The 25,288-nt window shown below is 42.0% G+C and overlaps 1 protein-coding gene across 2 annotated transcripts in view; it reads left to right on the top strand.

Moving 5' to 3' along the window:
* Positions 1-25,288, top strand: part of LOC126282200 (tubby-related protein 4) — a 1,357,172-nt gene that overhangs the window by 1,228,588 nt on the left and 103,296 nt on the right. The window contains exons 4-6 of one of the 2 annotated variants that reach the window (XM_049981737.1): positions 8,158-8,265; positions 21,860-22,028; positions 23,632-23,888. In XM_049981737.1, the coding sequence (XP_049837694.1) occupies positions 8,158-8,265; positions 21,860-22,028; positions 23,632-23,888 (534 nt within the window). The remainder of the gene's footprint in view (positions 1-8,157; positions 8,266-21,859; positions 22,029-23,631; positions 23,889-25,288) is intronic. The other variant, XM_049981746.1, reaches the window with a different exon arrangement.

Below are 25,288 nucleotides of genomic sequence, written 5' to 3'. Positions count from 1 at the left end.
TCTAGCTTGAAGGGGGAAACCAGACGGCGCTACGGTTGCCCCGCTATATGGCGCTGCCATAGGTCAAACGGATATCGCCTGCGTTTTTTTTTAAGCACGAACCCCCATTTTTAATTACATATTCGTGTTGTACGTAAATAAATGTGAATGTTTTAGTTGGACCACTTTTTTCGCTTTGTGATAGATGGCGCTGTAATAGTCACAAACGTATAAGTACGTGGTATCACGTAACATTCCCCCAATGCGGACGGTATTTGCTTCGTGATACATTACCCGTGTTAAAACGGACCTTTCACCAATTGCGGAAATGGTCGATATCGTGTTGATGTATGGCTATTGTGATCAAAATGCCCAACGGGCGTGTGCTATCTAAGCTGCTCGGTAACCTGGACGACATCACCTAAGTGTCCGGACCGTTCGCCGAATAATTACGTTATTTAAGGAAACAGGAAGTGTTCAGCCACATGTGAAATGTCAACCACGACCTGCAACAAATGATGATGCCCAAGTAGGTGTTATAGCTGCTGTCGCGGCTAATCCGCACACCAGTAGCAGATAAATTGCGCGAGAATCGGGAATCTCAAAAACGTTGGTGTTGAGACTACTACATCAAAATCGATTGCAGCCGTACCATATTCTATGCACCAGGAATTGCATGGCGACGACTTCGAACGTCGTGTACAGTTATGTCACTGGGCAGAAGAGAAATTACGGGACGATAAGAGACTTTTTGCACGTGCTCTATTTAGCGACGAAGCGTCATTCACCAACAGCGGTAAAGTAACCGGCATAATATGCACTATTGGGCAACGGAAAATCCACGATGGCTGCGACAAGTGGAACATCAGCGACCTTGGTGGGTTAATGTATGGTGCGGCATTATGGGAGGGAGGATAATTGGCCCCCATTTCATCGATAGCAATGTAAATGGTGCAATGTATGCTGATTTCCTACGTAATGTTCTACAGATGTTCCATCTATCACAAAGCGAAAAAAGTGGTCCAACTAAAACATTCACATTTTCTTACGTACTACACGAATATAAACGCAGTTGATATCCATTTGACCTATGGCAACTCCATCTAGCGGCCAACCATAGCGTCATCTGGTTTCCCCCTTCAAGCTAGACAAGTTTCATTCTTTGTAGTTTTTTTCGTTTGATGCTTATTTCGTGAGATATTTGGCCCGGTCACTATCACTGGAGCACCCTGTATAGAATGAAGTGTCGAGCGAAAATTTGTACTAAAGGCCAGGAGTCGAATGCGCGTCTCCTGCTTATTAGACAGGTGTGTCAGCCACGAAGCCACTGTGGCACAAAATTGTACCGTTTACCCTGGCTCACTTTCCTCCACAATACAAATTCTGACCGCTGCCCCAGTCTACTCTAAATTGCTCTTCAGACACAAACAGAATTTTGTTCGTGTGTAAGAGAGCATTTAAAGTAGACTGGGGCTGCAGTCAGAATTTGTATCGAGGAGAGAGGTGTGTCAGGGCAATCAGTGCACTTGTGTGAAGTGCTGTGCCACGGTGGCTTAGTGGCTAACACACCTGCCTAGTAAGCAGGGGACCCGCATACGATTCCTGGCCTTAGTACAAACTTTCACTCGACACTTCAATCTATACATATGATCAATATTAATTAAATGAACCATTTTTCATATCTATAACACCCAAGCATAAAACCAACCAACCATGAAAACAATATACCAATACCCTTAATTCTAACTGTCGGCCAGTTCACATACAGACTGCACATACACTATACATTTATTTTCCAAGAACAGAACAACACCTCAAATTGTATTTTTCACACTCATCGTACATTAAGCACTCTTTGATAAATCCAAAATTTAGTTTGGACATAATTTCCATAAAAACACAATAAATTAAACTACTAAAGTAAACTCCTCCCGAACAGGCCATAAAGGCTCAACGGTACCGACTGGCCGCCGTGTCACCCTCATCCAACGGACGTCACTGGATGCGGATATGGAGGGATATGTTGGTAGCACACCGCTCGCCCGGCCGTATGTCAGTTTCCGAGTTCGGAGCTGCTACTTCTCAATCAAAAAACAGAATAGTCTGACAAAATTACAAGAAAAGTAATTTTGTTGAAAATTATTATTTTTGTTCTTTTATGAAAACTTCAAATATTTTATTAGAAGGTAATTTTACCATCTCTTAAACGGTGAAATATCTTTTAGTACAAAGACTCATCTCAACATGGTTCTGCATCTCAAACCGGGGGTCAACATTAATCAATTATAATAGATTCAAAACATTGCTTGGGGTGTGGTTCAGGTTAGTCCATCTCTTAACAAGGCAAGGCAGATTAACTTACATGGAATCTGCAAACGAACTCGTGTTAATATGACACAGAAATAGTATCAAACCCTCACAGAGAGCAACGACTGACGTACGCTGCTGATGTGACCTATACATTAGCGACTCATCAAGTAAATCCCTTTAAGCTAATAATTCATGAAATCAGACATACACATGCTCTGCTAAAACTGCCACGAGGGCTTCCCTTTGTTTGCCCACTCACTCACAGCCAATCAATAACACGCAATAACATGTTCATGTCACATTTCTTTCAAGGCAGCATTTAGTAGCTAAACTCAAATGACTTACTAGCTATTTAAGGTACAATACAGCATCGCGATGGTGCCTAATATGCTCTTGGGCCCACTGTACACTGAGGTGACAAAAGTTACGGGATATCTCCTAATATCGTGTCGGACCTCCTTTCGCCCAGCATAGTGCAGGAATTTCACCTGGCATGGACTCCACAAGTCGTTGGACGTCCACTGCAGAAATACAGAGCCACGCCGCCTCCAAAGCCTTTCAGGATTGCGAAATCGTTGCCGACGCAAGATTTTGCTGTGAACTGACTTCTCCACTATACCCCATGTCGGGCGATTTGTGAGACAAAATCGTTCGGTCGAATCGCCAGAATGTTCTTCCAATAAATAAAAAATAAAAAAAATGGCTCAAATGGCTCTGAGCACTATGGGACTTAACATCGGTGGTCATCAGTCCCCTAGAACTTAGAACTACATAAATCTAACTAACCTAAGGACATCACACACGTCCATGCCCGAGGCAGGATTCGAACCTGCGACCGTAGCGATCGCTCGGCTCGAGACTGCAACGCCTAGAACCGCTAGACCACCGCGGCCAGCTCCAATAAATCACGAACAATTGTGCCCCAGTGATATGGTGCACTGTCTTCCATAGATCATGAATACGACATTTCGTAATGACGTGGAACGTGTCACTTTAACATAAGTTTTCTTTCCAGCTTTTAGACCAGTCTGATTTGAGAGAGGTGGAACCTCTTTTGCTGGCCAAAACTGGGTCCCGTACTAATAATGTAACTGGAGTTAAAAACTTCAAAATCCGTAGCTCCTCCGTGAATCGAGACAATAGTTTACCGGTGATCTTATTGGCGACGTTACTAATGGCACCGAAATAATTAATTAATTAATTTTTTTACAGTTTCTACTTCATATCTAAGAATTCATCTATTGAGTAGAAGGAGTTGTCATTCAGAAACACTTTTAATTTGCCTTTAAATGTTGGTTGGCTATCTGTCAGACTTTTAATGCTATTTTGACAAATGACCAGAGGTTTTTGTGGCAGCATAATTCACCCCTTTCTGTGCTAAAGTGATATTTAATTCAGAATAGTGAATATCATCCTTTCTTCTAGTGTTTTAGCTATGCACTTCGCAGTTATTTTTGAATTTGGATAGGTTATTAATGACAAATTTCATAAGTGAATATATGTATTGCGAAGGTACTGTGAATATCCCGAGTTCCTTAAATAAATGTCTCCAAGGTGATGGGTGGTCTCCAGCTATTATTCTGATGACACCCTTTTGTGCAATTAAAACTTTCTCTCTTAATGACGAATCGTCTCCAAGTAACCGAAAATAACTATTCCTTCTCAATTATCTGTTAAATTGGACCAGCGGACCCAATCCATTTCACGTACACACAGGCCACACCATCATGGAGCCACCACTAGCTTGCACATTGCCTTGTTGACAACTTTGGTCCATGGCTTTGTGACGCAGACGAACTAACTGAAATCGGGAGTCATCTCACCAGACCCCGGTTTTCCAGTCATTTAGGGCCCAACACATATAATCAAGAGCCTAGGACAAGAGCTGCAGGTGATGTCGTGCTGTTAGCAAAGACACTTGCATCGGTCGTCTGCTGCCACAGCCCATTAACGCCGAATTTCTCCGCAATGTCCAAACAGACACATCCGTCGCGCGGCCCACATTGATTTCTCCGGTTATTTCAAGCAATGTTGCTTGTCTGTTAGCACTGACAACTCTACGCGAATGCCGCTGCTCTTGATAGTTAAGTGAAGGCCATTGGCCACTGCGTAATCCGTAGTGAGAGGTAAAGCCTGAAACGTGGTATTCTCGGCAGACTCTTGAACTTTGTATATCAGAATATTGAATTTACTAACGATTCCGACGTGTAACGTCCCGTGTGTAGCGCCAACAACAATTTTACTTTCAAAGTCTGTTAATTCTCTTCGTGCGGTGATAATCACGTCAGACATCACTTTACATGAATCACCAGAGTAAAAATAACAGCTCTGCCAAAGTACTGCCATTGTCTTGTGCATTCGATACTACCGCCATCTGTATCCGAGCATATCGCTATCCCATCACTTTTATTCACCTCGATGTATATTCCAACAGGGTGATGAAGTGAACTGCTAATTCATCTTGCAATACACATCAATACGATAATATATATCTCTTCTTATAGCATCAGTCAACATCCGCTATTCGAAATGCATTTCCATCACATTTCACACCAACAGAAAAGAGAGTGGCGTCACTGTACAGTGCCTTGTAATCCACTGCTGCTGAACACACAACCTTCTCTACATTTCGTAACCAATCGACGCAATCGGTGCTGTCCATTCTTGTGTCACAGCTACAGAGTTTTTCAAAATAGCCTGTCCTACAGCATCGTCAGGCGGCTTCCAAAACAGCTGTCTGCTTTCGCAAGCCACAAGTCATCTCTCCGTGCGTGTCACTGAGTCTCACTAGATTCCCTCTGTCCTAGTCTGTACACGCTGCACCAACGTGTGGGCTCTGCATACCGACCATTCCCAGTAGTAGGTGGCGCAGTACAGACTTCCTTCAGACTACCAGCCAAGCTGCGGATCCAAAATGTGTGGTCAACCGGTAGATACTCTCCTCCCACTTTAGCCTGTATAACATCATATATGCGAAGCCTCCAAAGGACGTGCTCCCAAAATAAAACATGATCAGAAGTAAAAGAGAGAGGCTAAAAACTAAAACTATATCTAGACATACTCTCATCACTCTGGAATGAATAAGCAACAAGTTCTGGATCAAGCAGAAGGAGAACAACCAAAATGATACAGAGAAAACGAGTGGACCCTTTTTTGCTGGCCAAAACAGGGTCCCGTTCCAATAATGTAACTGGAGTAAAAAAGTTCAAAATCCGTAGCTCCTCCGTGAACCTAGACAATAGTTTACCGGTGATCTTATTGGCCACCTTACTAATGGCACCGAAATTGTTCATCATGACCATATCATACACCTCAAAATTTTCGACTGTCAGCCTCTATTGTACCATTTAGACGGCTGAATATGAACTCTAAGAGCATTCTTTTAGCACCTTTCCAATGGTCAGTCAAGTTGGTTGGAGTGACCATCTCCCGTAACCAATCATTAATTGGCCATAAATTAGTCAAGGGAGAATTTACCTTAAACGTGAGAAGCAATTCAGCCATGATGGCCTTGTGTGCTTCATGCTTAGCTGTATTGAAGGCGATGATCACGCATCGCAGCGACTTATCCCACCATGACTGTGATGAGCAATGAGAGCAGCCCTAAGGATCCTGTTAACTCTACTAGAATAGGAAGGATGGAGATAGTAGGGACAAGTGGTAAATGCTACATTCACATTCTTATACAATATCTCTTAAGGCCCTTAAAAATAAAGGTCATCACGTTATCCATGACAATCACTTGCTCCAAATACTTTTTATAGGGCTTCTATGGCCGACTGGGCCGTAGCCACCTTCGTCGGAAAACCACATAAACTTGGAAAATGCATTCATACAAACTTTTGTATGCTTAAATCCTATTTTAATTCATAGAACGGGACCTAAGAAATGCACGTATAACTTCTTAAACGGTCTTTCAACCTATTTGAATGCAAGAAAGCCAATCTTAGTGTTCTGAGGAGCCTTACCTCCTTCAGAAGTCTTACACCATTGGAGTATCCCTAATCTCTGTACTCATATTCCCAGAATAAATATAGTATGAATTTTCACATGTTTCTTAAAAATTCACAAATGCCCTCCACCGTGTGAGATGTGCAAATATTTCAGATCATCTGCCGAGCGGCAGATTAAAATTGTGCGAGCAGCCAGCAAAATGGTGTAATGTAGTAGGTAGAACACAAGCTTACACACTGTCTTCTAATTTCTTCATTACCAGCAACCCTCAGAGAACTCCGCGGTAAAAAATGGAAGTGTAAGAAGATAGCTCATTATTTGTACTCAGTCATGATTTTTACATCACTGTGTGAGAATCTTATTGAAAAGCAGTTTATTATAACAAGAGCACTGACCAACAAATCATCATCTCATTAATTATAATAAAACATGAGTTACATTCTAGGCCATGTTACTACATCTTCACAATGTGTGAGCTACATAAATTCTGACTGCTTCCCAAATACACTATAAGACAAAAAAAGCGACGCACCACGAAGGAATGACCAGAATGGGAAAGAAATCGTTAGATGCGGTTACATATAAAAACGAATGATTACAATTTCAGAAAAAAAACTGGATGATTTATTTAAGAGAAAGAGCTTCACAAATTGAGCAAGTCAATAAAGCGTTGCCACAACTCTGGCGCTTATGCAAGCAGTCATTCGGCTTGGCATTGATTGATGGACTTGTTGGATGTCATTATGAAGGATATCGTACCAGATTCTGTCCAACTGGTGTGTTAGATCGTCAAAATCCCGAGCTGTTCGGAGGGGGCCTGCCCGTAATATTCCATACCTTTTCAGTTGGGTATAGATCTGGCAGGCTTGCTGGACAAGGTGGGGCTTGGATATTACGAAGACATGCAGTCATCGGACACCAGTTCGCAGTGGGATTAATCACTGAAGACAACTCTACTCCATTCATTGAGATTCCAGGCCGAAGTCGTGTTTGGAGACTCCCTTGCCAGTGGTGGGAGAGCAACCTAACTGTCGCCAGCCATACGACACGACAGTCAGGAGTTATGGTCTGGGGTGCCATTTCTTTTCATAGCAGGACCCTTTTGGGCACACTTGGCACCCTTGGTCACTGTCGGTACCCTTATATCACAGCGATACGTCAGCGATATTCAGCGCTCTGTTTTGCTGCCCTTCGTAGCAAGCCATCCTGGACTTACATTTCAGCAAGATAATGCCTGCCCGCACATGGCGAGAGTTTTTACTACTTGTCTTCGTTCATGTCAAACCATACCCTGGCTAGAAAGGCCGCTGAACTTCTCCCCAACTGAGAACGTTTGGAGCATTATGGACGGGGCCCTCCAACCAGCTTGGGATTTAGACTATTTAACGGGCCAATTGGACAAAAGTCTGCTCGACATCCCTCAGGAGGACATCCAACAATTCCACCAATCGATGAAAAGCCAACTAACTACTTGAATTATTCTAAAATCGTAATCATTTGTTTGTCTATATATGTACATCATATCTATCGATTCCCGTCAAAATTCAGATAATTCCTTCCTAGTGCGTCGCGTTGCTTTGTTTCAGAATGTATTTCGGAAGCAGTCTTTTTTTTTAAAAAAAGAAGGAGGGGCGTATGTCCCTTCACTGACTATCTTTATTTAATTTTAATTCCCTCAGCTAACCACATTCTTATTTTAAGCAAATTACATCTGACATGCTTTTCAGGAACAATAAACTATGCAGTAGTGAAAAATCGAAAATAAAATGGTATTATGTTCCAACTAAGGACAGACAGTCTGGCGGCAAATCAGTGTCGTCCATTTCGCAGCGGACACTGTTGTGACTAAAATACTGATACTGTTTAGTCTACATAGCAAATAATTTATTGTGTACGTCTGATTTTCTTCCACAGGATGGTTTTGTTTTGGTTGGATCCGTGGCTGGCCAAAGGTACTGGTCGTCAATGCTCAATTTGGAATCCACTATCACGTGTGGTATATGGACTCCTGACGATCAGCAGGTAATTACTACCTCATTAAACAATATGATGATAATAGACTAAGCATGCTATGTCCTCAAATACACACATCAAAAAACGTTTTGCATCATCCCGGTTAACAGAACTCATGAAGATAGACGTTAACTGTGGATATTATATCACAGTCACAGTCCCTTTCACTGTTCAGAGATGTCACGAAACCCGCCAAAAGATGTAAACAATCATGCATGAGCAGCGCCTAGTAGACGTAGGGAGTTCGACAGCCGATCAGTTCTAGTCATTCCACCACGAAGGAGGTACACGATTCATGTTGTCTGTAGTTCAACCTTGCCTAAATGATCAATACCGCGGTTCGATCACTTCCGCATTGTTACTTTGTGCCAGGAACGGCTCTCAACAAGGGAAGTGTCCAGGGGTCTGCGTGTGAACCAAAGTAATGTTGTTCGGACATGGAGGAAATACAGAGAGACAGGAACTGTCGATGACATGCCTCGCTCAGGCTCCCCAAGGGCTACTACTTGCGGATTATGGCTCGGAGGAACCCTGCAGAAACGCCACCATGTTGAATAATGCTTTTCGTTCAGACTCAAACTGTGCGGAGTAGGTTGCATGATGCTCAACTTCACTCCCGACGTCCATGGTATTGTCCATCTTTGCAACCACGAGACCATGCAGTGCGGAACAGATGGGCTCAAAAAAATCCCGAATAGGCTCTCTCAGGATTGTCATCATGTTCTCTCCACCGATGAGTGTCGCACATGCCTTCAACCAGACAATCGTCGGAGACGTGTTTGGAGGCAACCCGGTCAGGCTGAACTCCCTAAACACACTGTCCAGAAAGTGCAGAAAGGTGGAGGTTCCCTGCTGTTTTGGGGTGGCACTATTTGGAGTCGACGTACGCCGCTGGCCGTCATGGAAGGTGCCGTAACGGCTATACGACATGGGAATGCCGTCCTCCGAGCGATAGTGCAACCATATCGGCAGCATATTGGCGAGGCATTCATCTTCATGAACGACAACTGGCGCCCGCATCGTCCACCTCTTGTGAATGACTTCCTTCAGGATTACGACATCTCTCGACTAGAGTGGCCAGCATGTTCTCCAGACATGAACCCTACCGAAAACGGCTGGGCTAGATTGGAAAGGGCTGTTTATGGACGACGTGACCCACCAACTACTCTGAGGGATCTGCGCCGAATCACCGTTGAGGAGTGGGACAATCTGGACCAACAGTGCTTTGATGAACGACGAATACAGGCATGCATCAAGGCAAGAGGACGTACTACTGGGTATTAGAGGTACCGGTGTGTGCAGCAATCTGGACCACCACCTCTGAAGGTCTCGCTGTGTGGCGGTACAACATGCAATGCGTGGTTTTCATGACTAATAAAAAGGAGCGGAAATGAGGTGTATGTTGATTTCAATTCCAATTTTCTGTACAGTTTCCGGAACTCTCGGAACCAAGATGATGCAAAACTTTTTTTGATATATGTATAAGTACATTTATATGTAGTTTCGTCGTATCACTTAGTGCACACACGGCTCAGGAAGAGTACATTAATTAGACCCTCTGACACATACTCTGCCATTTTTCCTACTTTTCATCCACGAATCTAAACACAACTACATGAATCATATGGTACAACGAAAGTTACACTTCATCACACACATCTCACCAAATTTCAGTAGCTAGGCGTAGATGAAACATCTGTAGGTTTCCAGGTAACAGGAAGACACTCGGCAGCAGTGAAATTGCTCTTACATTTAACCCTTTCCAAGCCCATTGCTATTTTATTTTCGAGGAAATAGCTTTATGGAACAGTCTGGCTAAAAGAAGGTAAATTTTGGTATTTCAAATCCTGAGGGATCAATCAACAATTAACGTGCTAACAAAGGCAAGTGGAGGAGGGGTGAGAGTTTTAGAGGGAGCCTGAGGCTTGAATACAGTCAGCACTTTGGAATGGAAGTGAGGCGGAGTAGTTATGCACTTACGAAGAGAGTAGCATAAAGTAGACTAGCGTGTAGAACTACACTAAATTAGTCTTCGGATCGACGACTGCAACAATAATGATTATTATTATTGTTGATTCCATTGTTATTAATCTTCTAGGATTGGATATTTTATTATTCTTATCCTTACCTTTTAAAAGTTCTGTGTATGTAATGACATGTTACCACCTCCAGTGTCCCATTAAATGAAGACAAACAAATGTTTTTCGTTATGTTAATAAAGTATTGTTGCAGTTATTCCTCACATTCTGCAAACATCGTTTCAACGCAATGCCCGCTTCATTATGATCACCTTTTTCTCTTCCAACTTCTGATGAGCCGTTAAATATAACCCATAAGCGTATTTTACGAGATGTGAGGCTTATATATTTTTCATACGAGATGTAACGCATATATTTTTCAGATTCTTTGTACAGTTACCGCCTTTCTAGCCTCCAGATAGCCGTACTACAACATTATTCTCCACTTATCAGCGACTATAAGTTTAAGGTCGTAACTGTTAACCTGGCTTTAAACTTTTTCGCGCGACATTCTCATGAGACAAAAAGTTGTGCGCAACCCGTTTTACCTAACTAAAAACGTGTGCTCATTCTCACGTACATGTGGCAAGCTTTAGAGTATGGAAAACAGAGTATGGTCAGAAACGCCTTTCTAGCCTCGAGATAGCCGTACTACAACATTATTCTCCACTTATCAGCGACTATAAGTTTAAGGTCGTAACTGTTAACCTGGCTTTAAACTTTTTCGCGCGACATTCTCATGAGACAAAAAGTTGTGCGCAACCCGTTTTACCTAAATAAAAACGTGTGCTCATACTCACGTACATGTGGCAAGCTTTAGAGTATGGAAAACAGAGTATGGTCAGAAACGAAAGCGAAAGTAGTTCCATACTCAAAAACATCTGGAACTTACGCGATATTATGGTGTCTCCTGTGACAGAGAATTTTTATCCTGAATACGTTCCTTTAGGGAATTTAAATCCATGAAGCGAGGCTTATCGGACTGGTAAACCACGGACCACACACTTCATAGCAGAATGTAATTTTTTTGCAGTGTTTACGGGTCGGGGTGTGGAATGTCAAAAGCCTGAATGTGGTAGGGAAATTCTAAGGCTCAATATAGATATAGCGAAGGTCAGTAAAGTGAAATGGCAAGAAAAGGATTTTGGGTCAGGTGAGCACAGGTTAATATCAACAACAGCAGGAAAAATGGTATAACTGGAGTAGGATTCGTTATGAATAAGAAGGTAGGGCAGAGAGCGAGTTACTGTGCACAGTTCAGTGATAGGGTGGTTCTCATCGGAATCGACAGCAAACCAACACCGACAACAATAGTTAGGTATACATGCCGACGTCGCAAGCTCAAGATTGAGAAATAGAGCAAGTATATCGGATATTGATTCAGTGCGTTGGCGAAAATACATCATCCGAAATTGTGCTAAACGCATTCTCTGAAAATTATTTCGAGCAGTTAGTTCATGAGCCCACGCGAATAGTAAATGGTTGTGAAAACACACTTGACCTCTTAGCAAGAAATAATCCTGAGTTAATAACGAGCATCAAAACGGATACAGGGATTAGTGAACACAGGGTTGTCGAAGCAAAACTGAACATTATAACTCCCAAATCATCCAAAAATAAACGAAAAATATACCTATTCAAAAAAGCAGATAAAAATTCACTTCACACCTTCCTGAGAGACAATCTCCACTCCTTCCAAATTAATAATATAAGCGTAGACCAGAAGTGGCTTGAATTCAAAGAACTAGTATCGGCAGCAATTGCGAGATTTATACCAAATAAATTAACAAACGATGGAGCTGATCCTCCTTGGTACACAAAACGGGTTAGAACACTGTTGCGGAAACAACGAAATAGGCATGCCCAATATAAACATACGCAAAATCCCCACGATTGGCGATCTTGTACAGAAGCTCGAAATTTAGCGCGGATTTCAGTGCGAGATGCTTATAACAGTTTCCACAACGAAACTTTGTCTCGAAACATGGCAGAAAACCCAAAGAGATTCTGGTCGTATGTGAAGTATGTTAGCGGCAAGAAACAATGAATGCCTTCTCTGCGCGATAGCAATGGAGATACTATCGAAGACAGTGCTGCCAAAGCAGAGTTACTAAACACAGCCTTCCAAAATGCCTTCACAAAAGAAGACGAAGTAAATATTCCAGAATTCTAATCGAGAACAGCTGCCAACATGAGTAACGTAGAAGTCAATATCCTCGGAGTAGTGAAGCAACTTAAATCACTTAATAAAAGCAAGTCCTCTGGTCCTGACTGTACACAAATCAGGTTCCTTTCGGAGTATGCTGATGCATTAGCTCCATGCCTAACAATCATATACAACCGTTCGCTCGGCGAAAGATCCGTATCCAAAGACTGAAAAGCTGCACAGGTCACATCAATATTCAAGAAAGGTAGTAGGAGTAATTCACTAAATTACAGGCCCATATCATTAACGTCGATATGCAACAGGATTTTGGAACTTATATTGTGTTCGAACATTATGAATTACCTCGAAGAAAACGGTCTATTGACACACAGTGAACTTGGGTTTAGAAAACATCGTTCTTGTGCAACACAAATAGCTCTTTATTCGCATGAAGTGTTGAGTGTTATTGACGAGGGATTTCAAATCGATTCCTTATATCTGGGTTTCCCGAAGGCTTTTGACACTGTACCACACAGGCGGCTCGTAGTGAAATAATGCGCTTATGGAATGTCGTCTCGGTTATGTGACTGGATTTGTGATTTCCTGTCAGAGAGGTCACGGTTCGTAGTAACTGACGGAAAGTCATCGAATAAAGTAGAAGTGATTTCTGGCGTTCCCCAGGGTAGTGTTATATTCCCTTTGCTGTTCCTTATCTATGTAAACGATTTAGGAGACAATCTGGCTAGCCGTCTTTGGTTGTTTGCAGATGACGCTGTCGTTTATCGACTAATAAAGTCATCAGAAAATCAAAACAAGTTGCGAAACGATTTAGAAAAGGTGTCTGAATGGTGCGAAAAGTGGCAGTTGACCCTAAATAACGAAAAGTAGAGGTCATCCACATGAGTGTTAAAAGGGACTCGTTAAACTTCGGTTACACGATTATTCAGTCAAACCTAAAGGCCCTAAATTCAACAAAATACCTAGGAATTACAATCCGAACAACTTAAATTGGAAGGAACACACAGAAAATGTTGTGGAGAAGTCTAACCAGAGACTGCAGGACACTTAGAAAATGTAACACATCCACTAAGGAGAGTGCCTACACTACACTTGTCTGTCTTCTTTTAGAATACTGCTGCGCGGTGTGGGATCCTTACCAGAAATGACTGGCGGAGCACATCGAAAAAGTTCGAAGAAAGGAAGCACATTTTGTGTTATCACGAAATATGGGAGAGAGTGTCACTGAAATGATACAGGATTTGGGCTGGACATCATTAAAAGAAAGGTGTTTTTCGTTTCGACTGAACCTTCTCACGAAAATCCAATCACTAACTTTCTCCTCCGAATGCGAAAATATTTTGTTGACAACGCCCTACTTAGGGAGTAACAATTACGACGATAAAATAAGGGGTATCAGAGTTCGTACGGAAAGATATAGGTGTTAGTTCTTTCCGCGCGCTATACGAGACTGGAATAATAGAGAATTGGGGAGTTGGTTCGATGAACCCTCTGCCAGGCACTTAAATGTGATTTGCAGAGTACCACGTAATAGCAGTAGTAGTAGGAGGAGGAGGAGTACGCAAAGGGAGATGAAAATCTAATACTCATGGGAGATTGAATTGCAGTTGTAGGGGAAAGAGTAGAAGAAAGCGTTACGGGAGAATATGGGTTTGCTACTAGGAATGAGAGAGTATAAAGACTAATTGATTCCTGCAATAAATTTTAGCAAGTAACATAGAATACTCTGTTCAAGAATCACAAGAGGAGGAGATATACTTGGAAAAGGCCTTGAAATGCAGGAAGATTTCAGTTAGATTACGCCATGATCAGACAGAGATTCCAAAACCAGGTATTGGATTGAAAGGCGTACCCAGGAGTAGGTATAGACTCATATCATAATGTAGTAGTGATGAAGAGTAGGCTGAAGTTTAAGACATTGGTCAGAAAGAACCAAAACGCAAAGAGTGGGATACAGAAGTGCTAAGGCATGATTAGATACGCTTGAAGTTCTCTAAGGCTATAAATACAAAAATAAGGAATGTAGGCAGTACAGTTGAAGAGGAATGGTCATCTCTAAAATGGCAATCATTGAAGGAAAAATGTCGGTACAAAGAAGGTAACTGTGAAGAAACCATGGGCAACAGAAGAAATACTTCAGTTGATCGAAGAATGAAGGAAGAACAAAAATTTTCTGAGAAACTCAGAAGTACAAGTCGCGGAGGAACGAAATAAACAGGAAGTGCAGGGAAGCTAAGACGAAATTGCTGCAAGAAAAATGTGAAGAAATGGAAAAAGAAATGACTGTCGGAAGGACTGTCTCAGGATATAGGAAAGTCAAAACAACATTCGGTGAATTTAAAATCAAGGGTGGTAACATTAAGAATGCAACTGGAATTCCACTGCTAAATGTAGAGGAGAGAAAGGATATGTGGAAAGAGTACATTGAAGGCCTCTTTGAGGGGGAAGATTTGTCTGATGACAGAAGAAGAAGTACTAGTCGATATAGAAGCAATAGGGAATTCTGTGTTAGAATCAGAATTTAAAGAGGTTTAGAAGACTTACAATCGAGTAAGGCAGAAGGGATAGACAACCTTCCATCAGAAGTTCTAAAATCATTGGGGGAAGTGGTAACAAAATGACTATTCAAGTTGGTGTGTAGTGTGTATTTTTTTTTTTTACTCTTATGGGACTTAACTGCTAAGGTCATCTGTCCCTAAGCTTACACACTACTTAACCTAAATTATCCTAAGGACAAACACACACATCCATGCCCGAGGGTGGACTCGAACCTCCGCCGGGACCAGCCGCACAGTCCATGTCTGCAGCGCCTGAGACCGCCCGGCTAATCCCGCGCGGCGGAGTGTATGGCGATATGCCATATGACTTTCGGAAGAAATATCATCCACACAATTCCGTAGACTGCAAGAGCCGACAAGTGCGAAAATTATTGCACAATCAGCTTAACAGCTCACGCATCCAAGTTGCTGACTAGAGTAATGTACAGAAGACTGGAAATGGAAATTGAGGATGTGTTAGATTGACGATCAGTTTGGCTCTAGGAAAGGTAAAGGTGCCAAGAGGCAATTCTGACATCGCGATTAATAATGGAAACGAAACTAAAGAAAAATTAAGATGCCTTCATAGGATTTGTCGACCTGGAAAAACCGTTCGACAATGTAAAATTGTGGCAGATGTTCGAAATTCTCGGAAAAATAGGAGTAAGCTATAAGGAAAGAAGGTTAATATACAATATGTACAAGAACCAAGAGGGAATAATAAGAATGGGAGACGAAGAACAAAGTGATCTGATTAGAAAGGGTGTAAGACTGGGATGTTGTCTTTCGCCCCTACTGTCCAGTCTATATATCGAAGAAGCAGTTATGGAAATAAATGAAAGGCTCAAGAGTGGAATTAAAATTCAAGGTAAAAGGATATCACAGATAAGATTCGCTGATGACATTGAGTATAGGATCTACTGAATGAAATGAAGTCTACGAGTACAGAATATGGACTGAGAGTAAATAGAAGAAAGACGAAAGTAATGAGAAATATCAGAAATGAGAACAGCGAGAAACTTAACATCATAATTGGTGATCACAAAGTGGATGAAGTTAAAGAATTCTGCTACCTAGGCAGCAAAATAACCTGTGACGGACAGAGCAAGGAGGACATCAAAAGCAGACTAGCACTGGCAAAAAGGACGTTCCTGGCCAAGAGAAGTATCAAATATAGCCCTTAATTTGAGGAATACATTTCTGAGAACGCACGTTTGGAGCACAGCACTGTATGGATGTGAAACATGGACTGTGGAAAAATCGAAACAGAAGAGAATCGAAGCATTTGAGATTTGGTTTTACAGAAGAATATAGGTTCCGGGGGAATCACTGAGGAAAGGAATATATGGAAAACACTTACAAGAAGAGGGGACAGGATTGTAGGACATCTGTTAGGACATCGGGAATTAACTTCCATGGTACTAGAGGGAGATGTAGAGGATGAAAAACCGTAAAAGACAGAAAATGGAATATATCCTGCAGATAACTGAGGTTGTAGGGTGTAATTGCTACTGAGAGATGGGGAAGTTGGCAGGGGATAGAAATTCGTGGCGAGCTGCATCATATCGGTCAGAAGACTGATGCCTAAAAAAACAAAAAACAAAAAGTCTGATAGCAGTTGAGGTACAGTTTTCTGGTGCATAACGATTTGTGCTGCAGCATTCTGCTCAGCGTTCCGGTTCACTCAGCGCTGCGGTTCACATACGTTACACTGCCTGTGTCTCTTACAGATACATCTTCTTACGACTGCCCAGTAGGACTGCTAGGGGAGGAGGTTAGGGGTATGGGGATGGGAAATGGGGTGTAGGGGGCTGGGTCAAACGTTTTAGTCATGCAGAAAATCGAGACGTGACTTAACAAGCAGCGGTGCTTATCTTCAAAAATGGTACAAATGGCTCTGAGCACTATGGGACTTAACATCTATCGTCATCAGTCCCCTAGAACTTAGAACTACTTAAACCTTACTAACCTAAGGACATCACACAACACCCAGTCATCACGAGGCAGACAAAATCCCTGACCCCGCTGGGAATCTAACCCGGGAACTCGGGCGTGGGAAGCGAGAACGCTACCGCACAACCACGAGCTGCGGATTCTTATCTTCAAAAGTAACTTTCAAATTCTATGAACTAAGTTAACGTACTGTGCTACAGAGGGAAAGCAGTGAATCGACAAAATGTGTTGGAATTACACACCTTGAAACCGTCACATAATATGTCTGTTTCCGTCAACTTCCAAATGTGAAAGGTGGTTTAAAACCAGATATGTTTCGACACATTAAATATGGTTGCCTAGCTTACGGAAGATATACTCTCTAGATTTAAAGTTAAAAATGTGTGGCGTCCTGTAAAAACAGTTCTAGACCAATGCATACTATCACTAATAACTTATGTTTGTGAGATATAGACACTGAATGAGTTCAGTGTTAGAAGACTCTTAGTAACCCAAAGAGCAATTGAAAAATCTATGTTGGTCTACACGAAGAAAGACAGTAAATATCAGACATACAACAAAGATCAGTGACGTAATGGAAAGAGTAATTGCCTTGAATAACAGTGAGCTGGTCGCAACTCTCGAAGAAGGATGGCAAATGGTCGAGAGAAAAACTAGTCTAAAGCCCAATTTACCATAAAAGACCGAGAGGAAGACCACTGGAAGTATGGGACAGTCTTAAGAAAAACAGTTACAATAGGAAATCAAGACTGGCAGAAATAAAAGACCCTGCTGGGATACTATGTTACACGTCAACTCAAACAGGCTAAATCACCAAGTGATCGAATATTTCCGTATCTATCTATATCTTCTTCTGTTACATGCACTGTGCCTCAAAATTACACCGACAAACTTTCAGTGTGCAGAAGATGTATTGACCAACAAAAAGAGCACAGGTACTGTGTTCAGAAACATCATCCAACAATGGTTATGAGTCTCGAAATTATAGGCACAGGGCTTGCTGTTAGGCTACCCCTTCAGCAGTAAACGTGACTTTGTATGCTGATGGGACCACCGGCGTAACGTCTCACAATGTCGTTTGTTATTTAGTGACCTGTACTGATTGCCACAATCGCCAGTGGAGAAGATGGTGCTAGCTGCTGCGTAGACTGACATTGTTTCCCTTGAATATGATGCTCTATTTCTTTGGTGAATGATGAGTTTGGACACGGAAGTCCAGCCACAGTTTATTTTTTTCGTGGGACTCCCAAAATCTTCAGTATTTTTCGGTATCCGAGAATACAGGAGGAAAATAAACTGCAGATGGAATCCCGTGTCCAAACCATCATCCTCCAAGGCAACAGAGCATCACATTTATAGGAGACAAGGCCTGTCTGTGCACCAACTAGCTCCATCTCCAGTGGCAATTGTGCAGTCAGTCGTGATCAACGAATAACAGAAAACACTGAGGGAGGGGGAGCATGAGACAGAAAGGGGAAAGACCTGGGCAGAGATAGGAGAAAGAGAGAAATTACATACAGATGTGTGAAGAGGAGAAGGGGGAAGGAGGTAATAGAACAAGGGGAGGAGGATATGGTCATAGAGAGGGGTGGAGGAAATGGGCAATGAGAGGAAGGAGAAGGAAAGACATAGAGAATTCAGAGGAGGATATGGACAAATAGAAGTGGAAAGATGAGATGGACAAAGAGACAGGGAGGAAGAGGAGAACACAGAAAGGGGGAGCAGGAGATGGACAGAGTGACAGGGAGGAGAAGATGGACAAAGAGACAGGAATGGAGGAGTTGTGTACGTTGTATGTGTCATACCTGTACCCAAGCAAAGCTGTGGGAAGAACTTAACAAATATTAGCACTGAAGGGTTTATAGCCTCCTAACTCCACTAGGAGCAGTGATTAAAAAAAACTTTTACTCAGCCCCAGCCATTCAGGCTGTCCTGCACAGCAGGCATGTTGCATGCAAATGACATTGGCCTGCCTTATTGATTTGCTTTACAGGACAGCCTACACATTAGAGGCAGGAAAGTGTTTTCCACACTCCAGTGTGTAGGTTTTCTTGCATGACAGGTATGTTGGAATGCTATTGGCCTACTTTATTGGTCATCTTTATATGCATCCTACATGTCATGATCAAAAATGCTTTTAAGTCCCCTGAAAGTAGTTTGCCTTGCACTATTGACATTCTGTGGCAGTAGTATCAGGCTACTTCATCGAGATGTGTATGACAAAGCAGACTCTAAGTCTATGTCCAGGGCTCCATCCCAAACATCCAGGAGCACAAGCAGCAAACTCTGCGAGTATCAGCACTATCGGATTTATAACCTCCTCACTCTGTGAGGAGTGGAGATATAAACAAAAATGTTTTCCTTCACCCTGAGCCACAAAGTCCACCTTCTACAGCAAATGAGTGTTGTGTAAATAGTATTAGCTTGCCTGATTGACCTGCTTTGCAGGGCAGCCTACATGTCAGAAGCAAGACATCTTTTTATGATCATTGATGTTTAGGCTGCACTGCAGAATAGGTGGGTTGTGTTTGAGTTGTATCAACTTACATTATCGACCTGCTTTGTAGGGCAACCTCCATACCAGGGACAAATAACAGTTCTGAAGCCCCTCATAATTAGGCCGCCGTGCATAACAGGTATATTGTGTGAGTAGTATTGGCCTATTTTATCGATTTCTTTTTTAGGGAATAACATTCAGATGATCATGCCTCAGGAAAGTTGACAATGGATACAGGTGGTGACAGACAAAGAAATGGGGTAGAAGGGGATGATTAGGGACGGGGGTGACAGGAGGGGTGGATAGAGGGAGGAGAAGCAGGCAGGGAAGGACAGAGAGAGTGAGAGCAGGAACTAATGAGCAGAAAGGATCGCAGGAGGGAATTCGACAGAGAGATGGGACAGAGGGAGGCGGAGGTGGATAGGGAAATGGTGGTCGAGGAGATCGACAGAGTGAGGGGAGAGGAGGAATGAGAGAAAGAGGAGGAGGATAAAATGGGTAAAGTAAGGGGAAGAAAGATGTGTAGGGAAAGAGGGGGGTAAAGAGATGGATAGGGAGAGGAGGATAATGAGAGAGAGAAAAGGTGGAGGAGGGGACAGACAGAGAGAGATACAGATAAAGGATAGACGGAGAGGAGGTAAAACAAAATGGACAAACAGCAAGGGAGAGGAGGAGATGGACAGAGAGAGAGGGGGCAAGAAATCATGGGGTGATAGATTAAAAGGGAGGAGATGGGCAGATGTAGATGGGTCGAGATGGGCAGGAAGGAGGGAGGAAGAACTGGACAGAGAGAAAGGAGAGGGGGAGAATGGTAGAGAGGGAGTGAGAAAGAGTTGGGTATGAAGCGGATTCGGAGGAGATAGAGAGTGGGGCCAGGAAGTGGATGGTACAGATTAATTGAGGAAAGAAGGAGATGGTCAGAGATATGGGCACGAGGAGATGTGCAGAGGAGGGGGAAGAGGAAATGAGCCAAGAGGGGGCGGGAGGAAGAGATGCATGCAGCATATTTGGTCGACTCGTATGCAGGTGAAGCCATGGGATGGTGATCAAAAGTATCTGGGCACCCCCAAAAACATACGTTTTTCATATTAGGTGCATTGTGGTGCCACCTACTGGCAGGTACTCCATATCAGCGGGCTCAACAGTCATTAGACATCGTGAGAGAGCAGAATGGAGCAGTCTGCGGACCTCATGGACTTCGAAAGTGGTCACGTGATTGGGTGTCACGTGTATAATATGTCTGTACCCAAGATTTCCACACTCCTAAACATCCCTAGGTCCAGCGTTTCCGACCTGATAGTGAAGTGGAACCGTGAAGGAACATGTACAGCACAAAAGTGTACAGGCCGACCTCGTCTGTTGACTGACACAGACCGTCGACAGTTTAATGTGTAATAAGCAGACATATATCCAGACCATAACACAGGAATCCCAGACTCCATTGGGATCCACTGCAAAACTATAACAGGCGAGAGGTGGGAGAACTTGGATTTCATAGTCGAGCGGCTGACCATAAGCTACACATCAGGCCGCTAAATGCCAAACGACGCCTCGCTTGGTGTAACCAGCGGAAATATTGGAATATTGGACGATTGAACAGTGGAAAACCATTGTGTGGAGTGACGAATCACGGTACACACTGTGGCGATCCAATGGCAGGGTGTGAGTATGGCGAATTCTCGGTGAACGTCATTGCCATCGTGTGTAGTGTCAAAAGTTAAATTCGGAGGCAGTGGCGTTATGGTGTGGTAGTGTTTTCCATGGTGCCTGCACCTCTTGTTGTTTTGCGTGACACTATCACACCACAGGCGTACATTGATGTTTTAAGCACCTTCTTGCTTCCCACTATTGAAGAACAATTTGGGAATGGCGATTGCATCTTTCAATACGATCTAGCACCTGTTCAGAATGCACAGCCTGTGGCGGAGTGGTTACAGCCCTGAATCGACTGGCCTGAACAGAGTCATGACCTGAATCCTATAGAACACCTTTGGGATGTTTTGGAATGCCGACTTCGTGCCAGGCCTCACCGACAGACATTGATACCTCTTCTCAGTGAAGCACTCCCCAAGAAATCTTCCAGTACCTCATTGAACTTATGTCTGCTAGAGTGGATGCTGTCATCAAGGATAAAGGTGGGCCAACACCATATTGAATTCCAGCATTACCGATGGAGTGCGCCACGAACTTGTAAGTCATTTTCAGCCAAGTGTCCGGATACTTTTGATCATATAGTGTACGTGTGTGTGTGTGTGTGTGTGTGTGTGTGAGAGAGAGAGAGAGAGAGAGAGAGAGAGAGAGAGAGATCTGATTTGCTTGTGAGTTCTGTGGTACTCTTGTTTTCTCCTGTTTTCTAATTTCGGAGTAAAACTCAACGGTATCGGCAATGACAACAGCAGTTATAAAAATTTCATTAATAAAACAAATGTTTCAGGTTTATTTTGGCACCACAGCTGGCCAGATCATTGTCATGGATGTCCACGGGGCAATGGTCTCCCAGGTGCAAATCGGTTCTGAGGTTGGCATCACAAGCATGGCGTGGTCCTGTGAAAAGTTCAAAATGGAAGAAGGGGACGATGCAGATCTTAACGGTACGCAGCCAGGTACGTCATTTCGACACCAATGGCAATAAAAAAGGGCTTCCCTTCATGTCGACACATTATGAGTTGAGATTTATTCGACTGTGTGTATTAGTATTTTAAACACTGTAGAACCAAAATGCTAAGCCTTTATAACTTTTTAATTTTTTAATCTGACAGATGAAGGTTATTCAGTACCTCTTTTTCGTGTGACGACGATTTTACACATACTGAAAATAAAACAATCATGGTTGCAAAGTTATTTTTATTTCATATTGTATAGAAATAAAAATAACTTCGCAACTGTACTGTTTTCGCTATAACCATGAAAATCGGTCGCTGTATCAATCGGCCAACGATGAAATGGAGTGAATTTTACAAATATACAGTTTTATACACCTTAGTTACTTAAGAAAAGTCAATCATTTAAATATAATAAATGGTAATAAAATGGTATAAATAGAATTAAAAGTGATCTGAATATATATGACAATGTAACAGCATTGACTAAGTAAGAGCTGATGCTGCTGTTAATAATAATAATAATAATAATAGTGATAGTAACAGATATTAAATGAATTTGTAGGTGAACAAAATTAATGTTTTCTAAGAAAGTGAGTTTCGAGAGAGAAATTTAGGTAGACTGCACTAGCTAACAGCTTTAGGAAATAAAGGAAGATGTGGTTGTAAAGGTGGTTATTTAGTTGTAGAGGAGTAACTGGTGCGCACAAGAACAAGGGCAGTAGTTTAATTCGGTGACTGATTACCGAAAAGGACGTGAACGATCACTTCAGATATCGTGAAATATTATTTCACTGGGCTCCTTTCGATGGGCCTCTGACCCTGTTAAAAGAGGCTCGTAGTTGTTCCAGTATTTTACTAGATAGAGAAGGAACGAGTATTAATCATTTAGCAAATCCTAGCCTCCTTGCCAACAATGAATTGTTTATAGCCTTGTTTCGGTATTTTTCGCTTTGTATAACGAATCAGAGACAAAATAGGACGTTCTGATATTTCTTGTGACATCTTCTGCGAGATGAATAATGATATTTATGTAGAACCTCCATGTACAGTCTCACATGTCCTCAAAATATACAAACAGAAAGTCATTCATAATTGAAAGGTAAAAGCAGAAAAAAATAAGTACAGAACACAGTCACATATGAATATCTAACTTTCAGGTACCAAGTGTACACAAAGTGGGAAAGAATGAATTATCACAATCTATTTTGGCTCATAGAAGAATGCCAGCAAATTACTGTAAAATCTGAACTGACAAACACATGCATAATTCTCTATAAAAGTTGCTAGAAAACTAAAAAAAAACAAACTATGAATATGGTGTAGTACCCTAAATAGTACTCCTATAGTAAACGAGAGACTAAAATTAATTTAGAATTAAGAAAGCGCCTAGACTTGCAGATTAGTGACCTTAAACTTTAAATTGGGAGTAGGGTCTACTCTCTGTTATTGATCGCGTATATAGGTTTTGATTTATTTGGTTAATGTACCCATATATTAGCAGTTTATAATTTTTCTTGAATTTTTTTTTTTTAATGTTAGCAGGTACGTCTGTCAAATAAGACAGAAAATTAATACTTGTCACTTCGTACTCTGATGTTTGCAGAAGAACGTACCTTCGTGCTAGCAGTGAGTCTGCAAAACGGATTTGTGTTCCTGATGAAGAGCTTCGATGACGTTTCCCCAGTTCAGGTGCACACCGGTCTCTCTGGACCGTTGTGCATTGAGTGGAGCAACTCCAGAGAGCTCCTTGCCGTGGCTGGCAGCTACCAGCAGCCTGGATCCGCTGACTACACCAACGTCCTCAGGTTCTATTCCGACGCTGGAGTCCTCATCTATTCGACATCCATACCCTACACTCAGGTCAGTATACGTACTGAGTTTTCATACGGGTAAAAGCCTGCAGCATACTTGACGTGTTAGGTACTATGGAGCGACACAAAAAAGAAGTAAAAAAAACTTCATCGAATGGTTCTGAATCATAAAGTGTATGATGTGGTAGGAGTGTCAGATCGTCCCAGTAACACTAACAATAAATGTGGTACGTTTTGAATATGTTTCAGAAATTTTTAATGTCTTTAAATCCCACAGATTACAAAACATGCAGGTGAGCAACGGCACGGGGGAAGTAATTTTCTCCATCTTGTTTAGTGCTGACAACGCAAATACGGTTTTTACATTGTGCCCATCATCTATGTTTGTGTTAGAAGTCAGGCACACGCAAGTAATAAGGTTTCGTGGAATCACTTTTTTACAGCTGTTCATGATCACTTGCGGTATTTAATATGTAGCACGTAATATGAAATTAAGTCGATACTGATCCAAATATTCAATGAGCAAGGGCGGAATAACATTTTACATCACAAATAATGTACACCAGTCGTGCAAGACAGTAATAAACTTAACATGGAGTGTAGTAAATTGGACTCCAAAAAGCAAAGAAACAAAAAAATCAGAATCATATGAAACTTTGGCGGTAAATGAGACTTCCAAACCAATACTTAATCAGCTTTCAAATCTAGTTACTGTTAAAAGGACACTTGCATGTTTCAGCTGAAAGCATGTTGCTGTTCATCTTTATTCAGAGCTTCAAAGACTAGCTCAACTGAATTCCCCACTCTTCTTCAACACTAAGTCTGTTTCCATATTAATGTTTAATGTACAACAACTCCAGTTTGACACGTGTAAGTAGTGACAAATAGCACCAAAACTCAGGCTGCCTGTTTGAAAACAAAGGGGGTATTGTTTTTGTTCCTAACCGAAAAGAAAGCAGAGTTTTCTTTTTGAAAGAGTTTTCTTGCATTGAACTGCCGTTAGTAATGTCAATGAAAGTTTTTGCTGTGATTACCTCTTCCATTACCATTCTGGAAACTGATTTCTTATCTAGACTAATTTTGTGTAATCCTTGGGAAAGTACATTTCAAAGCTCTTTTGAAGGACTTCGAAATGTGTAACAATGTCTCGTACTGAAACTTTCATGGGAGCTAGTTCATTGTCTTCCAAAAATGATTTAAGATTAGGAAATACGAGAAAGTTATTGTTCGGTACTTGTATCCTAAAAAGAGGCAATATTGTCTTGTGATCTACTAAGAATGTTGTTGCGCCTTGTCCTTGGAGGTCCTATCAGCTAAAATGGCCAGTCTTGATAACCACTGGCCATCGACGAAGAAATTCTTCATATCATTGTGTCACTGAGAAGCATAAATACCTCGGACGCCAGTTCAAATACTGTATATTGTTTAAAAACTTGCTACAAAAGAGCC

This window comes from Schistocerca gregaria, chromosome 1 (genome assembly GCF_023897955.1).
Source record: "Schistocerca gregaria isolate iqSchGreg1 chromosome 1, iqSchGreg1.2, whole genome shotgun sequence".
Classification (NCBI taxonomy): Eukaryota; Metazoa; Arthropoda; class Insecta; order Orthoptera; family Acrididae; genus Schistocerca; species Schistocerca gregaria.
The sequence above is the reverse complement of the archived record's forward strand: the minus strand, read 5'-3'. Positions and strand labels throughout refer to the sequence as shown.